Below are 18330 nucleotides of genomic sequence, written 5' to 3'. Positions count from 1 at the left end.
TAGATATTACTGGAACTATATAATTAATAGAGAATAAAATATAAAAGAAAAATAAAAGGCGCCACACTTATCAGAGTTCAATCTTTTCGTGCACAAACAGTTGGAGCTTGGGACGCTTCTTCTTCACCCTGCGACCCCTCGGACCACCTCGACCGGCTGCCTGGGACCAACAACGGTGGTCGACCAGACGCTCCACACGAGTCCGTCTCCGTCTCCCCTCCTCGCCAAACGCCCCACTCGGGGCCCGACCCCCCGCGCATACATTCTCTCTCTCTCCCGCCTTCTGCCTCAAAACCCCGCGCATACAAATCTTCCAGATACACCAAAATCATAACAACTATCCCAATTGGTTCGTAACATCCTCTTATCATCCTTAACCCACAACAAGCTGCTAACGCAAAACTTTCTCAGCGTTTAACATAACAAAGAAACATTCCCAAGTATAACATAAGAAAGAAGCCATTTTAATTAGCCCACACAGTAACATAAAAGTCGAAACCCCCTTACACTCTCGCCCCACCAAATAAAGTCACGTCCTCATGACTTCTAAATAACTCGCCAACCAGTCCTGCAGACACATAGCACACACATACACAGATACACACAGTGACAGTGCTCTCCAAACAGTGGACCTTATGCCCATCCCATGACCGCTACATAGGCCAACCTATCTGGGAGCTTCTTAACCCTCTGAGACCTCCGCACCCCCTCACCTAAACCCTAAAGGCTCAGACACTACTAGGGATACCTCGGGCCTGCTTGCCAACTCTTCTCTCACTCAGGCCACCATTACAGGTTGGAGCCCCCTGTCCCGTGTCCGGGGCCCCGCCTGTCCTTCTTCCTGATCCTGCCGTAACTCAGACTGCCCACAGCTAGCTCTCCCCACTACACCTGACTCAGTGGGAGAAGGGCCAAAGGTCCCTTCCTCAATCACGGAGAAGTTAGCGAAAGGCAGCATGTACCACATGTGCAGCACATCATCCTTCGAATCCGTATTCTTCCTCATTCCCTCAATCGGTAGCTGCTGTTTAAGTTTCTCCAAACTGAAACATTTAGCCGGGGCAACCCCTTCAGCCTCCTGCAGCCCAGACATCAGCTTCTTCTGGGACTCCTCCAACTCTCGCCACAGCCTCAGCAGCTCTGACTCACAGTTCTTGGCCATCTCAATCGGGGACGCAGTAACCCCACTAGCTTCTTCCATCCTGACCTGAAAAGCAGCAGTAAAAGGATGTTCAGCCTCCAGTTTTTTCTTCCTGATGACGTCTTCCAGGTCAACTTTCAGTTTTTCCACTTCATTTAAACTGTCGATAGTCACCTTCAGGTTCCTTTCAAGCGTTGGCCTCCCTTTTCCGAGATCTGTCCATTTCTTCACCTCCTCAGGAGTGTAGTCAAACTCCCCTCCCTGGGCTCTCGGTTTTCTGTCAGCCTTAGTCAGAACAGTTCCTTGATCTTCCCCAACTAGTAAGTCTTCCAATCTTTTCAGAATCGATGTCTTGAGTTTCTGCTGATCCCTTCGAAGGTGGGCCATTGTTTCTTCTCGCTGGATTAATTCATGAGTACATGACCGCAGTGTCGGCTCGGAATTCCATTGCTCCTTCTCCATGTTGACGAGCGTGAATTCCAAGTCTGCAATGGTCGTCCCACAAGTGTGGCACTCAATCTCCGGCCAACATTTCTGAGCATTCAGTTCAGCGGTGCAAATCCCCTCTCTCCCCTGTGTCTCATTCAGATTGACGACCTGGGTTTCCAACCCCAGGTCCACCACCGTCTGTTCCAACACCAGGAAGTTCAACTGGTATGTCGGGTCATTTTTCTCACATTGCACCAAACTCTTCCGGCCAAAAACTCCTCCACATTTGACACTTCGCTTCGGTCGCCCGGGCTCAGCCACTCGCCTTGCTTCATAGTCCCCCCAGGCGAATCCAAGCTCTAGGCGGTCATCCACATACGCCAAAACTCCACACACCTTCACTTCCCCCATGGTTTTCCTCATGCTCCGCGGGAAGGATGCAGGGGCTCCGGATATGCCCTTGGGCAACTTTTCGGATTGGAAGAATCCTAGGGAACTAATAACAGCCATCTTTGGTTCAAGAGCCACACTCCTCGGGATCTGGCAACACCCACCCCTCAGATCCAACACATTAAACCACATCGCATAATCCACACACACGCTGCCTTTATCTTCCACTCCGCCAGGATCCAGTTGCCGCGACCTCTCTCTCACTGAGGTGTCTTCAGTGGTCAACTCCCCTCCCTTGTGGTAGTTTGGAGCGTCTACTAAGAGGGTCTCACCCTCAGCTACTTTCCCCAGGCCATACCACCGCTGGGTCTTGCTTAACCGGCTCAAGTCTGCTGTACACATCTTCAGAAGCAACTCGACACGCTGGGTGCCCAGACAATGCCCCCATGAACTCCAGGGTCATTAACCAATCATCGTCTTCTAGATAACTACTGCCACTAGTACCCAAAGTCTCCGGTACCCTGGCAATTGTCAAGGGTAAATGCTTCAGACACCGGTTGTAAAACCAACTGTACAACAAATTGACCTGCGCTCCAGGGTCGAGGATGGCTTTAGCATCGCTTCCCTCTGTCCATAACGACACACTGGGGTGTGGTCTAAGCCTTCAGGAATAGGGCCTTTTCCTTTTGGAAGTTCATTGGTACCTTGCTGGGAACGTGCTTCCCCAGAGACCCCAAGCCGTTCCCCCACTGGGCCTCCACTAAGTTTCCCGACACCTCTAATCAGCTGAACAACTGAAGGAGGGGCTGATCCCCTGAAATGATCCCCCTGGCCTTGCAAGCAATTTAGCCGCCCTCCTAGCCAGAGAAGACACACTGAAAACTTTCCCCCCTCTTTCAAATAACTGACAGCTGTCACTACAGTGTAAGTGAACCTGACAGCTCTAACACCAGCCCGCCTGCTTAAACTTTCAACCAATCCCTGTTGCTCACCTAACAACTGAGAGATCCGCTCCGCCCACGTCTTGCACGCCTCCACCCTTCTTGGGGTGGACACTATCCCAAGCGCCAGGCCGAGTCTACCAGAGCTAGAACATTTATTTGCACACACTACCTCCAAATCAGACCACTCTTTCCTCTCTCTCCCAACAGCATGGGCAGCCCCGAGTGCCACCTCCAACTCGTCAATGCCAGCCTGAACTCGAAAAAAGACTGCACCCACCATGCATACAGCAATCACCAGCAAATAACCCACAGAAACACACATTACAGATTTAAACACAGCATACCAGTATACCCAATCCTGGACGAGCCCCCACAATGTAGCCCCCCTGGCCACCCTCAGGGTCGCTCGGCTCGCTGACGTCTAGGGAAACAGCCCTCGGCCCCGCCAAACTGGGTAATAGTTTGTGTGGATGGTGTGTGATTTACCCCACCCCACCCAAATAACAGACAATACACCAGATACGATTAAATGATTTACTGTTTATAGATGTTACTGGAACTATATAATCAATAGAAAATAAAATATAAAAGGAAAATAAAAGGTGCCACACTTATCAAAGTTCAATCCCTTCGTGCACAATCAGTTGGAGCTTGGGACCCTTCTTCTCACCCTGTGACCCCTCGGACCACCTCGACCGGCCGCCTGGGACCAACAATGGTGGTTGACCAGACGCTCCACACGAGTCCGTCTCCGTCTCCCCTCCTCACCAAATGCCCCGCTCGGGGTCCGACCCCGCTAGCAGCTGGTCCATTCTCTGTCTCTCTCTCCCGCCTTCTGCCTCAAAACCCCGCGCATACAAATCTTCCAGATACACCAAAATCATAACAACTATCCCAATTGGTTCGTAACATCCTCTTATCACTCCCTAACCCACAACAAACTGCGAACGCAAAACTTTCTCAGCGTGTAACATAACAAAGAAGCATTCCCAAGTATAACATAACAAAGAAGCCATTTTAATTAGCCTACACAATAACATAAAAGATGAACCCCGCTTACACAGACAAACAGAAGCACTCATACACAAGGAAACTCACACTCATACAGACGTAGAAAAAGACACAGTGAAACACAGGAAGAAACACATTCTCACACACCCCAGAAATACAGAACAACACACACAGAAACACATAAATGTACACACAGAGAAATACACACGTACACACAGATAGAAACCCAGACTCAGAGAAACACAAACACACACTCAGAAATAAATGTACTTTCTCTCTCACAGACACACACACACACACACACGTACACACACAGAGTTAAAAATGTTGGTTATGAATGAAGAAACAGCTGGAGTCGCTTAGCAGTTTAATAAAGTGCTGTTTATTTGGTGTGCCAAAAATCAAACAATGTTGCAAATGTAATGAAAAGAAAAATGTCAATATTTACAAACAGATATCTACCAGCAAACACAGTAATGACTCTGTAATTAATTCTTGTCCGGTGTGACAGACAGCCGCTATCTCTCTCCCCTCTGAGGGAGAAGAGCTCCTTTTTTAGACACTAGAGTATACCATCTTTCATTACAAACAAAGTTAACATGAGATTACATGTGCACTAGAATATGATGTAGTTATACAATGTATATACAATATACAATCAAGTTATAATTCATTACAAAATAAACATAAGTATCAAACTTAATTACAGTACACAAATATAGACACACATTTACACAAACAGATTACTAAAGAAATGGAATATTCTGCCATGTATGGTGGGAAAGGCACCATAACACCAGCTAGAACACATCAGCTTGTGTAGGAACCAGAGTATTAAAATACACCAGGGAAGACAGTGAGGCAGGCACGCTCACTGTAACGACAGCAGAATGACAAGGTAATACTTGTGACTGAATGTGTTTGTGTAAGGAGTGCAACTACAGAGTACACGCTGTCTCTCAGACACACACACACACACACACTGACCGTCACTGGGAAAAACATAAAGTCATACATACATACACATACACAGAAACACACACTCACCCACACAGTCAAAGAAATCCACACACAGACACAAACCCCCTGTGAGACACACACAAAAGCACACACACACACACACACACACACACACACACACACACACACACACACAGAGTGACTGTCAGGGAAGAGAAGAAATCAGATAGCAGAGAGTACCCCTGTAGCCAACCCCCTCAATAATCATTATCTCGTTTTGGATGCTGTTCAGTGGGGTGGGGGTGACCTGACAGAGGACAACCACTGAGCCTGGTTCCGTGGTGCAGAAGGGAGACAAGAAGGTGAGGAATGTGGTAGTCATAGGGGATTCCATAGTGACGGCAACAGGCAGGAGGTTCTGTCAGCCCGATGGAGATACCCTCATGGTGTGCTGCCTCCCAGGTGCCAGGGTACAGGATGTCTCGGATCAGGTGCAGAGTATTCTGAAGGGAGAGGGTGAACAGTTAGGGGTCTTGGTGCACGTTGGTACCAATGATGTCGGAAGAAAAATAGAGGAGGTCTAGAAGAGAGAATTCAGAGAGTTGGGTAGAAAGCTGAAAAGCAGGACTCCCAGGGTAGTAATCTCAGGATTGCTGCCTGAGCCATGTGCTAACGAGCACAGGAACAGTATGATGAGGCAAATTAATACACATACACAGAATGTGGCTGAGAGACTGGTGTAGGTGGCAGGGCTTTGGGTTCCTGGATCATTGGGGCCTCTTCTGGGGGAGGTATGGCCTGTACAAAAAGGATGGGTTACACCTGAACCCAAAGGAGTCCAATATCCTAGCAGGCACATTTAACAGAACTGTTAGGGAGGGTTTAAATGAATTTTGCAGGGGGAAGTGAACAAGAGTGATAGGGCTGAGGACAGGGAAAACAGAAACAAATCAAAGATAGCATGCAACAGGGATGATAGAAAGGACAGGCAGGAGAGGCATGGTGCAGTTAAAACAGAAAGCAACAAATACTGGACTGAAAGTGTTATATTTGAATGAATACTGCATAAGAAGGTGTGGGCACGTGGCCAAGTGGTTAAGGCATTGGACTAGCAACCTGAAGGTCATGAGTTCGAGCCCCAGCTGAGGGAACGTGTTGTGTCCTTGAGCAAGGCACTTAATCACACATTGCTCTGCGATGACTCTGGTGCCAAGCTGTATGGGTCTTAATGCCCTTCCCTTGGACAACATGGGTGTCGTGGAGAGGGGAGACTTGCAGCATGGGCAACTGCTGGTCTTCCATACAACCTTGCCCAGGCCTGCGCCCTGGAGAGTGAAAACTTTCCAGGCGCAGATCCATGGTCTCACAAGACTAATGGATGCCTTTACTTACTTTACTGCATAAGAAATAAAATGGACGAACTTGAAATTCAGCTACAGATTGGCAAGTATGACATTGTGGCCATCTCTGAAACTTGGCTATAGAATGGCTGCCATTGGGAGCTGAACATCCAAAGATACAAGGTGTATCAGAAAGATAGGTCAGTAGGCAGATGGGGTGGTGTGGCCCTGTGTATAAGAAATAATATTAAATCATTAGAAAGAGATGACATAGGATTGGAGGGTATAGAGTCTTTATGGGTTTGTCACCCAGTTCGGATAATGGCCCAAGTGCAGAGTGAGAGACACTGAAGCAGCTCGATAGCTCACAGACTTTAATGCGAACAATTTTAAAGGAAGAATAAAACAATAAATGTTAGGCCAAACAGGGCCATTGATTAAAGCACTCAAATGGAAAATGAAGCCTACACTGCGGCTGAAATCTAAACAAATACCGCTAGTCTTCAGAGTCAGTTGACTCGACAGTCCAATTTCTCAGGCAAGGCGGAATGCAGATAACAAAGCGTTGCTGTGTCCAAGTTTTGACAAATACTACGACGGAATGAATGGAGTTAAATACCATCACAATGAAATGGTAATAAGCTGACACGTGCATATTCACGAGCACAATTGCCGAAAGTGCTGAATCCATGGTTCTGACAGCGTTGAGTTAAGAAATGGCAAGGGTAAAAGGACCCTAATGGTAGTTGTATACAGGCTTCCAAACAGCAGCCGGGCTGTGGGTTACAAATTACGGCAGGAGATAGAAAAGGCATGTCAGAAGGGCAATGAAATGATAATCGTTAGGGAATTTCACATGAAAGTGGATTGGGAAAACCAGGCCTCAAGAGTGACAATTTGTAGAATGTCTAAGGGATGGCCTTTTAGAACAGATTGTTGTTGAGCCCACTAGGGGATTGGCTGTGCTGGATTGGGTGTTGTGCGATGATCCAGAGGTGATAAGAGAGCTTCAGGTTAAGGAACCCTTAGAGAACAGTGATCACAATATTTTCAAGTTCACCTTGAAATTGGAGAAGGATAAACTAAATTCCAATGTGTCAGTATTTCAGTGGAATAAAGGAAATTACAATGGCGTGAGAGGGGAAGAGGCCAAAGTTGACTGGAAAGGGATACTAGCAGGAAGGACAACAGAGCAGCAATGGCTGGAGTTTCAGCAAAAAAAAAGAATGAAGTGTAAGACAGATATATTCCAAATAAGAAGAAATTTTCAAATGAAAGAAGGACACTACCGTGGCTGACAAGTGAATTCAGAGCCAAAGTAAAAACAAAAGACAGGACATACAATGAAGCCAAAACTAGTAAGAAGATAGAGGATTGGGAAACTTTTAACAAGTTACAGAAGGAAACAAAGAAAGTCATTCGGAAGGAAAAGATGAATTATGAAAGGAAGTTGGCGATTAGTATCAAAGAAGATACGAAAAGATTTTTTACAATATTTAAAGGGTAAAAGAGAGCTGAGGGTAGATATAGGACCAATAGAAAATGATGCTGGAGATATTGTGATGAGAGATGCAGAGATGACAGAGGACAGTGAGTGCGAGCCTATATAAGTGGGCAGTATAAATTCTGGTGCTGTTTACCCTCTTGTTGAAGGGTAAATACTTCAGTCCTGAACCTTTGCAATTTATTGATTAAAAATAAATTACTTGCAGAGCTGATATAATTCATTACCAGAAACACTTCTATTTAATGAATATTTTGATTTCCAAAACACATCATAGAAAAATGGCTTTTGAAAATAAATTAACCACTTTCCAAAACTTGCTATTTGAAAGCTTTGGAGCCTCTAAGCTGATATCTGGCAAAAATTTCTGAAATTCTTAAATTTAATGTGGTGCATGTGAGCTTGATTTCAATGTTTAAGAGAGGTTTAGACAGGTACCTGGATGGTAGGGGTATGGAGGTCTATGATCCCGATGCAGGTCAATGAGAGAAGGCGGCTTAAGTGGTTTTGGCATGGACTTGATGGGCTGAAGGGCCTGTTTCTGTGCTGTACTTCTCTATAATTGAATGTGTATTTTGCATCAGTCTTCACAGTGGAAAACAACTGCAGTATACCGGACATTCAAGAGTGTCAGGGAAGTGAAGTTTGTGCTGTGAAAATTACGACTGAGAAGGTGCTCAGGCAGTTTAATGGTCTAAGGGCGGATAAATCTCCTGGGCCTGATGGAATGCACCCTTGGGTTCTGAAGGAAGTAGCTGGAGAGATTCTGGAGGCAGTAACAATGTTCTTTTAAGAATCGATAGATTTTGGCGTAGTACCGGGTGACTGGAAATTTGCAAATGATACTCCGCTATTTAAGAAGGGTGGGAGGCAACAGAAAGGAAACTATAGACCTGTTAGCCTGACATCAGTGATTGGAAAGTTGTTGGAATCGATTGTTAGGGATGAGATTATGGAGTACCTGGATTTTTTGAGGAAATTACAAGCAGGGTAGATAAAGGAGATGCAGTGGATGTGGTGTGCTTAGAATTTCAGAAGGCCTTTGACAAGGTGCTGCACTTGCAGCTGCTTAGCAAGATAAGGGACCATGGAATTACAGGGAAGTTACTGGAGCGGGTGGAGTATTGGCTGGTCGGCAGAAAACAGAGAGTGGGAATAAAGGGATCTTAATCTGCCTGGCTGCTGGTTACCAGTGGAGTTCCACAGGGGTTGGTGTTAGGACTGCTTCTTTTTACTATGTATGTCAATAACTTGGACTGTGGGATTAATGGATTTGTGGCAAAATTTGCCGATGATACAAAGATAGGTGGAGGACGGATAGTGTTGAGGAAACAGAGAGTCTGCAGAGAGACTCAGATAGTTTAGGGGAATGGGCAAAGAAGTGGCAAATGAAATGTTGGAAAGTGTATGGTCATACAATTTGGTGGAAGAAATAAATGGGCAGACTATTACTTAGATGGGGAGAGAATTCAAAATGCAGAGATGCAAAGGGACTTGGGAGTCCTTGTGCAGGATACTCTAAAGGTTAACCTCCAGGTTGAGTCTGTGGTGAAGAAGGTGAATGCAATGTTGGCATTCATTTCTAGAGGTGTAGAATATAAGAGCAGGGATGTGATGTTGAGGCTCTATAAGGCACTTGTGGGACCTCACTTAGTGTATTGTCTGCAGTTTTGGGCTCCTTATTTTAGAAAGGATATATTGACATTGGAGAGGGTTCAGGGAAGACTCATGAGAATGATTCCAGGAATGAAAGGGTTATCTTATGAGGAATGTCTGGCAGCTCTTGGGCTGTATTCCTTGGAGTTCAGGAGAATGAAGGGGGGATCTTATAGGAACATTCCAAATGTTAAAAGGCCTGAACAGATTAGATATGGCAAGCTTATTTCCCATGGTCGGGGAGTCTAGGACAAGAGGGCATGACTTTAGAATTGAAAGACATCCATTTAAAGCAGAGATGTGGAGAAATTACTTTAGTCAGAGGGTGGTAAATGTGCAGAATTTGTTGCCACGAGCAGCTGTGGAGGCCAAGTCATTGGGTTCCTTTAATGCAGAGATAGATAGGTTCTTGATTAGCCAGGGCATCAAAGGGTACAGGGAGAAGGCAGGGGAGTGGGGATGACTGGAAGAATTGGATAGCCCATGATTGAATGGCAGAACAGACTTAATGGGCTGAGTGGCCTACTTCTGCTCCTGTATCTTATGGTCTTAGACACACATACAAACACAGTAACACAGTTAGATGAAAACACACACACACACACACCTCATTGGAGTATTTCCCACGGTGAAGACAACAGATTATGGCATGCTTTGAGAAAAGAAGCTTTCGGTTATCAGACAGTCTGGGGCAGGATTGTGGGATTGTCCCACTGTTAAAAAACTAATACTGAGTGAGAGTCACAGAACAGAACAACCAGCCTGCTGTCAGAATGGTAGTACGGAGGGAAAGCATTAGAATCTAATATCGATTAGTGTGTTGTGATTAGACTGAGGGTTATTGAGGGAATGGTATAAATAATGAATGGCAGGGGCACACATAACATTGGGGAATAGAATTTCTGCAGTCAAAGTGGCAGCAAACGTGTTTTGCTTTTATTCATTTATAGATTCAGCACGGTTAGATCCTACCTATCCTACAAGGCCATGTGACCCATTTACACGCGTGTGACCAATTACCGTGCTGCACTGAAGTAAAAGGTGTGAAGAAGGGCTGTGGAATGCTTTACTCTCATTAGCTGAGGAACAGAGTATACAAGCAGAGAATGTATGCTACAACTACGTAGAACATTGGCTCGGCCACAACTGCGTTCAGTTCAAGTCACCACACCATGGGAGGCATATGATTGTACAGGAAAAGGTGCAGAGGAAATTCTCACGGATGTTGGAGGCACAATGCAGATTGCTGTGGATTCTGGAAAAATGAAGCCTTACACAAAATACTGGAGGAACTCATCAGTTTAGGCAGCATCTGTGGAAGAAAACAGACAGATGGCACTTTGGGTCGAACCCATCCAAAGATAGATGCCGCCTGACTTATTGATTTCTTTCAGCTCTCTTCTGTGTCGCTCTACAAGAATGTTGCAAGGTGCTGGATTAGGTGTAGAATTGTTATTTTTCCTTTATTTTCCTCAAATTTCACTTTCCTATGCTTGCCTGCAATTTTTCTGTAATTGCCTGTATGTGTAATTGCTGAGTGAATTTTCAGCAATTGTTGTATAGCTGGTTCTGTATTTTTCCGGACGTTTTCCTGCAGCCCATATCACCCCACAACCAGACTGTTTCACAATAGATTGTGCTTTATCTCCTCAACTTGAGGTTAATTTTTGTTGAAGATGACCACAACTTCTTTGTTTTCTCTCTTTATATGCTTGTTCTTTGTTCCTGTAACAATTAATAAAACAACCGTAACCATCAAGTTTTCTGCCTCATTCTTGACTTCCGAAGGACCTCTGGATAAATATCACCAGATCTAACAAGGGATTGGAGCTTTTTGATGAAGAGAAGAGACTGGATCGGCTGCAATAGTGTTCCTTGGAGAAGAGAAGACAGATGGGGATCATGACAGAAGGAATGAAAGCTAAGTGGATCATAGACTTTTCTTCACAAAGAATAAGGAAACTGTTCCTCATAGCACTGGTATCTAAAACTTGAGGGCCAAGGTTTGGGCTAAGATGTTGGAGGTTTGGAGAGGTTCTAAGGAATATTTTGGTCCTGAGAGTGGTTGGATTTTGGAGTGTACTGCCTGAGCAGTGGTGGAGGTGGGTACTTCCACAACATTTCGGTATCTGACAAGCTCTGGAATTGCCAAGGCAGAGAGGGTTATGGACCAAATGCTAGATGAGTACAGATTGGAACTTAACAGTTGGTATGGACATTGAGGGCCTTTCTTCTGTGCTGTATGACCCTATAAATCTGTGGCATTGCTGGATGGGCAATACTCATGGAACACCACACTATCCATCGTGTTAGGGAGGTAGTAATGAAGGAGCATTGGCAGTGGGCAATGCTGAGGAAGAGCTTGTGATCTGAACAACAGCACTCAGTGTGTCGAGCAATAGTTCTTACCTGGATTATTGTGGAGTTTTCATTGTTTCTTCCACCTTGTTTCCCCCACTGCTGATTGAGACCATTTCATACAAATGGTCTGGCACAGGCCTTTCTGCTTTTTCTGCTGGACTAGGGTTGAGGACAAAATTAGTCAGGCACAGAGCAATGAGAGAGGCTGAGGTCGGGGTGGGGAGGAGTCAATATTGGTCCCCAGGAATGGGTGATATTTTGGTGTTAGCGCCACACATTGTGAGAAATTCCACCCTGGGTGAGTCTAGTAGTGACCACTGTCAGTGAGAGTTTCCAATCCGTCCTGCTCTCCCCTCTCCTACCCCTATGACCTTGCACATTTTCCCCATTATTCTGGTACTGTTGATTGGAAAGTTCCTGTTGCAACTGGTCTCACTGCTCTTTAATGCTGCCCACCCCAGATCACAAAACCTGTCCCGTCCCTTCCCCTTTCCCTCTAGACCTCTGACTGATCACCTCTGGTCGAAGACTCCCTAGTTTCTAATACTCCTCCCTCCAGAAACGGCTCTTCCTGATTGACACTGTACAACCTGGCCTCTTTCTAAGAAGGATGTGGAAAATCTAGTGAGGGTGCAGAGGAAATTTACCAGGATGTTGTCTGGACTTCAGGGCATCTCTTATGAGGGTAGATTGAGCGAGTCAGGGCTTTTCAGTTTGGAGTGAAGGAATGTGAAAGGTGACTTGGTAGAGGTATATAAGATGATGAGGCATAGACAGAGTAGACAGTCAGAGACTTTTCCCCAGGACAGGAATGGGTAATACCAGGGGCATAACTTTAACGTGATTGGAGGAATGTCGAGTGGCTGGTGTGAGAAACTCACTGCTGGGGTTGGTGGTAGAAACAGAGACATTACGGACATTTGAGAGACATTTAGATAGGCAGATGGATGATAGAAACATGGTGAGCTTTGTAAGACGGAAAGTTTTGAACATTGTGGGCTGAGGGTCGGAACAGTGCCACAATGCTTTCTGTCCTGTGTAACCCCACATGATTTTTAATGACTTCATTCAATCTCCCTTTGACCTGTTGTGGGGAACACAGCCTCTCCAGCCTCTCTGCAGGAGAACTGCACATCTCCGGGGTCATCTGGGAAATATCCTCCCTCTATGACGGCTCAGAGTTTTTAAAAGGGAAGAAGAGTAGGCAGATTCGAGAATTCTGATGTTGGCGAAGCTCCGAGTGTGGGAGTGCCGGATCTGAGACAGAAACTCTAATGTGATTAAAATTCCTCGGCATTGATTGACATTGAAACAGGAGCTCCACAGTCCCCACTGATAAGTCAGTGGGGAATTGAAGAGGAAAATGAAGATGTCTGGCTACTGAGAAATCCAGGCAGTAATGGTGGGCAAAGTGAAGGTGCTTTGTGAAGTGTCATCCAACCTGTAGCCAGCCTCACTGACGTAGAGGAGGACAAACGAAGAGCACTGGATACAATGAGTAACACTGGGGGACTGCGAAAGGGAGCCTCACCGAGAAGGGCTGTTTGATACCCAGATGGTGGTGTGGCAGGAGGCATAAAGGGGTGTCACCCTCCATGGGGTAACAGGGAAGAGTGCCTAGAAAGGGATGAGCAGAGCTGGGTGTTACAGAGAGAGTGATCCCTGTCGAATGCAGAGAGGGGAGTGGGGGGGAAGGAGAAGATGTGGATGATAATTGGATTCCATTGTATCTGGCAGAAGTTACAAAGATTGAGATGTTGGATGTGTAGACTGCTTGGGGTAGCAGGAGAGGACCAGGCAAACTGTAAGACTGTTCAGTGTGGGTGGATGTGGGGTGGAATTGGGTGAGAGCAGAAATAGAGATCCAGAGGAGATGGGGGATTTGTAACTTCTGTTGTTTTTTTTCTCTGTGGTGGTGGGAGTGGAGCAGTTTGGGGTTTGTGAGTTTTGTTTGTTTTGGGTTTGTCTTTTTGTACTGGGGGCAGAGTTGATATCTTTTCTTTCAACAACACCCATGGTATTTCATGGCTATCTGGGGAAGGCAAATATGAGCGTTGTATTGTACATGCATACATCAACAATAAAATGAACCTTTGAACCTTTGGGTCAGTGGGAGGTGTCTGAATACTCACTTTCCGGTACTCCTGCGGTTCTTAAGGAAACAAATCAGAGCCACTGAGGTGAAAAGAAACAAAGCCCCTTTCAAAGCCATTGAAATGACTGATGCCTTGGATAGCCATCCCTGAGCTGAGGAACAAAAGAACAACAAAGACTTCTTTTGGTATCTGTTGAACAGAACAAGGAAGAGCACCAGCACTCCTTTGAGGTATTCGGGACTGATGGGTGTTGGCACTTCAAGTCTGGTGGTAACCTGCATGGGTTTGGATTCTCTTCAGCCGGCCCAACGCACTCCAACTCATTCCACACATGATGAGGGTGATTGCAAGAAGATTGACAGAGGCAGTTTTGACTCACAGTGCTGAGGTAGTAATTTACAGTAACCAATTAACCAGAGCCTAATCACGGGGTAATTGACAGTAACCAATTAACCCGAGCCTAATCACGGGGTAATTTACAGTAACCAACTAACCCGAGCCTAATCACGGGGTAATTGACTGTAACCAATAAACCCGAGCCTAACCACGGGGTAATTGACAGTAACCAATTAACCCGAGCCTAACCACGGGGTAATTGACAATAACCAATTAACCCAAGCCTAACCACGGGGTAATTGACAATAACCAATTAACCCGAGCCTAACCACGGGGTAATTGACAATAACCAATTAACCCACGCCTAACCACGGGGTAATTGACAATAACCAATTAACCCGAGCCTAATCACGGGGTAATTTACAACCCCCAATTAACCCGAGCCTAATCACGGGGTAATTTACAATAACCAATTAACCCGAGCCTAATCACGGGGTAATTTACAATAACCAATTAACCCGAGCCTAATCACAGGGTAATTTACAATAACCAATTAACCCGAGCCTAATCATGGGGTAATTTACAACCCCCAATTAACCGGAGCCTAATCACGAGGTAATTTACAACCCCCAATTAACCCGAGCCTAATCACAGGGTAATTGACAATAACCAATTAACCTACCAACAGGAACAGGAACACCTTTGGACACTGAGAGGGCACGGGAGCACCTGGAGGAAACCCACTGAGCCACGGGGAGTGCGGAGAAATGTTTACAGACAGAGGAGGGTTGGTGGTACTGCAGGGCATTGTTCTAATCACTGCACTACCGTTCAACCCAATAATCATCATTGTGTCGCTTTAGTCTGGGAGCAATTTAAAGAGAGAGGGGTTAGACAGGGAGGGGAGAGAGTACTGGGGAGTAAAGGAGGGAGGGAGAGAGGGGGTGAGGGAGATGGGGGAGAGAGATGGGGAAAAAGAGAGGGGGGAGGGTGAGGGGGTGACAGAAGGGTCTATAGAGGGGGGAGAGGAGGGAGGGAGGAGTGGGGAGGGAGAGAGGGGATGGAGATGGAAAAAGGGGGAGAGGAGAGGGTGAGGGAAAGGGAGGGGTAAGAGGAAGGAGGGAGAAGGGGAGAAAGGTGGGAGAGAAGGGGAGAGGGGGAGAGGTGGGGCGAGGGGAAGAGGTAGGGCAAGGGGGTGATGGGGAGACATAGAGAGAGAGGGGAGAGTTTAAAGAGAGAGGGAGGTGGCAGAGATGGTGGAGAGAGGAGGTAGAGATTGGGAGCCCAGGGAAGGTTGAGAGAGTGGGGAAAGAGAAGGAAAGAGGGTGGAGTGATAGGAGGAGAAATTTAGGGAGAAGTGGAGGAAGAGGAGAAGGGGAAGAAAGGGGAGAAGGGGAAGAAAGGGGAGAAGGGGAAGAAAGGGGAGAAGGGGAGGGAGGTGGGGGGAGAGAGAGGGGGATGAGAGAAGGGTGTTCAGGGAGGGTGTGAGAGGGGGTTGAGAGAGCAGAGAGGAGAGGGGGGAGTGTGGGAGAAAGGTGGAAAGAGAGCAGGGAGATAGGAGAAAAAGGGAAGGGGGAGGGGAGGGAGGAGAGAGCAAGGAGGAGGAGAGAGGGGGGTAGAGTGAGGGGTTGTGAGAGCAAGGAGAGAGGTGGGGAGAGAGGGGGAGAGGCAGTAGAGACAGGGGGTCAGGAAGGTGGAAAGGGGAGAGTGGGGTGAGAGAGGGGCAGAGAAGTGGAGGGAGAGTGTGGGAGAGAGGTTGGGGAAGAGTGGGAGAGGAAGGGGATAAAGGGGGAGAGGGTAAAGGGGAGAGAGGGGAGGTGGCAAAGGGGAAGGGGGAAAGGGGGACAGTGGGTGGAAATGGTGAGGGGTGAGTGGGGGAGGGGGAGAGGGGAGAGGAGGCGAGGGGAGAGAGGGCAGAGTGGTAGGGGTTGAGAGGGGAAGGAGAGGGTTTAGATAGAGGGGAAAAAGGGGATTAAGAGGGACAGAGCAGGGAGAGAGGGGAGAGAAGGCAAGCAGAGGGGGGAGGGAAGGGGGCAGGAGGAGAGTGGAGTGACATGAGGTAGAAAGAGGGGTGCAGAGAGGGGGTAGAGTGATGGGGTATGATGAGGGCGTGGAGTGAGAGCGGGGAGAGAGGGTGGAGAGGCAGAGAGAGTGGGGAGAGAGGGGGAAGGGCAGAGAGAGGGGGAGAGAAAGCAGAAAGAGGAGAGTGGAGGGACAGGAGGAAAGGTGAAAGGGGTGAGAGGAAGACAAAGTGAGGGAGAAAGGAGAGAGAGCGTGTGGGAGAGAGGGAGAGGGGCGACAGAGTGGGTAGTCTGGGGGAGAGGGGTTGGAAATGGAGGAGAGTGGGGGAATTGGGGTTTGGGGAGAGGGGAGAGAGGGAGGAGAAGGAGTAGGGGTGAGTGATGGAGAGAGGTGGGAAGAGAGTGGGAGATGAGGGAGTGATGGTGGAGAGATTTGGGGGTAAAGGGAGAGGAGGAGCAGAAGGAGGGAAGGAGGCAAAGTGGGGAGAAAGGGGAGAGGTGGGATGAAGGGGAGAACTAGAAGATGGTTTAGGGAGAGATTTAGGGAGAGGGGGAGGGAGATGCAGGATGGGAAGAAGTGGGGAGAGGCAGGGAGAGAGAGCAGGGAGGGGAGAGAGAAAGTAAGAAGAGGGGGAGGGAGGAATGGGGAGGGAGGAGAGGGGATGGCGAGGCGGGAGGAAGAAAGGGGAGAAAGAGAGGGGAGGAAAAGAGGGAAAGGGAGGGTATGGGAAAAGGGTGAAGGGGAGGGGGAGAGAGATGGGAGAGAGGGAGAGAGAGGGGGAGAGAGGAGGAGAGAGACAGGGAGAGAAGGAGAGGTTGGGGGGAAGTGGGTGACAGGGAAAGGTAGGGAGAGAGAGGGACAGAGGGATAGGGAGGGGAGTGAGAAGAGAGGAACGTAGAAAAGTGAGAGAGGAGAGAGGGGTAGAGAAGGGGAGGGAGAGAGTGGGAGAGAGGGAGAGGGAGAGATGGGTGAGGGGGATAGGGAGTAGAATTGGGAGAGAGGGGGAGTGAGGGTGAAGAGCAGGGGGCAGTGTGGAGAGAGGGGAGGGGGGATACTGTGGCAAAGAGAGTGAGAGCGCATGGAGATAGGGGAGGGAAAGGGGGAGTGGTTGAGAGGGTGAAGGGGTGGGGGGAGAGGGGGGAAGAGAGGGGTTGAGATATGGGGAGAGAGTTGTGGAGATGGGGAAAAGGGGCAAAGGGGATCTAAGGGGGAGAGAGCAAGGAGAGAGGGGAGGGAGAGAGAATGGAAGCAGAGGGGGAGCGGAGAGGAGATGGAGGTGAGGGGAGTTAGGAGAGTGGATGGAGGAGAGGGGAGGGGGAAGGGGTAAAGAGAGGGGTTTACAGAGTGGGGGGCAGTGAGCGGGGAATGCAGGGGAGAGGTGGGAGAGAGGAGGTAGAGAGAAGGGGAGAGAGAACAGTGAGAGAGGAGAGAGAGAGGGGAGGGGGGGAGGGGGAGGGAGGGGGAGAGAGGAGAGAAAGAGGGGAGAAAGAGGGAGTGAGAGAGAAATGGAAAAGAGAGGAGAGTAGAGTGATGGGGAGAGGGGAGGCAGGTGGAAAGGGAAGAGAGAGGGGAAAGGGGGAGAGAAGGTGAGAGAGAGTGGGAGAAGGGGGACACAGGAAGGCAAGCAGGAGGAGAGGGTTGGAAAGGGGGAAGTGGGGAGAGAGGGGAAGATTGGGGAGAAGGGGAGAGGGGGAGGTAGGGAAGGAGAGAGGCGGAGAGGGGTCAGAGTGAGGAGAGAGAGAGGATCGGGAGAGATGGAGGAGAGGGGGAGTGGTATAGAGGGGAAAGGAGAGTGGGAGATGAAGTGATGGGGAGAGATTTGGGGTGTGAAGGGGAGAAGGGAGATTAGGGGTAGAACGGGGAATGGGCAAATGGGAGAGAAGGGGCAGAAGAGCGGAGAACGGGAGAAGGGGAGAAGGAGAAAGAGAGAGCAGGGAGAGAGGTGTGGGTGAGGGGAGGGAAGGCAAAGAGGGTGGAGGAGGAGAGGGGAGAGAGGTGAAGGGAGTGAGGAGAGTGGGGGAAGGAGAGAGGAGGGAGAGGGGATAGAGAGAGAATTATCAAGAGAGCTGGGGAAAAGTGAGGGGGTAGACTGACGGGGGAATGAGCAGGGAGAGGAGGGGAGGTGGGGGCAAAGATGGGG

General features: G+C 48.1%; 1 protein-coding gene across 3 annotated transcripts in view; it reads right to left on the bottom strand.

The window, feature by feature from the left end:
* Window positions 1-4274: 4274 nt before the first annotated feature.
* The window catches only part of LOC140201668 (B-cell receptor CD22-like), a 66998-nt gene continuing 52942 nt past the window's right edge, over window positions 4275-18330 (bottom strand). For all 3 annotated transcript variants that reach the window (XM_072266139.1, XM_072266142.1, XM_072266140.1), the window contains 3 exons: window positions 13869-13983; window positions 11785-11895; window positions 4275-11100 (listed from right to left, as the gene is read on the bottom strand). In XM_072266139.1, the coding sequence (XP_072122240.1) occupies window positions 11790-11895; window positions 13869-13983 (221 nt within the window). In that variant the 3' untranslated portion in view covers window positions 4275-11100; window positions 11785-11789. The remainder of the gene's footprint in view (window positions 11101-11784; window positions 11896-13868; window positions 13984-18330) is intronic.

This window comes from Mobula birostris, chromosome 8 (genome assembly GCF_030028105.1).
Source record: "Mobula birostris isolate sMobBir1 chromosome 8, sMobBir1.hap1, whole genome shotgun sequence".
NCBI classification, from domain to species: domain Eukaryota; kingdom Metazoa; phylum Chordata; class Chondrichthyes; order Myliobatiformes; family Myliobatidae; genus Mobula; species Mobula birostris.
The sequence above is the reverse complement of the archived record's forward strand: the minus strand, read 5'-3'. Positions and strand labels throughout refer to the sequence as shown.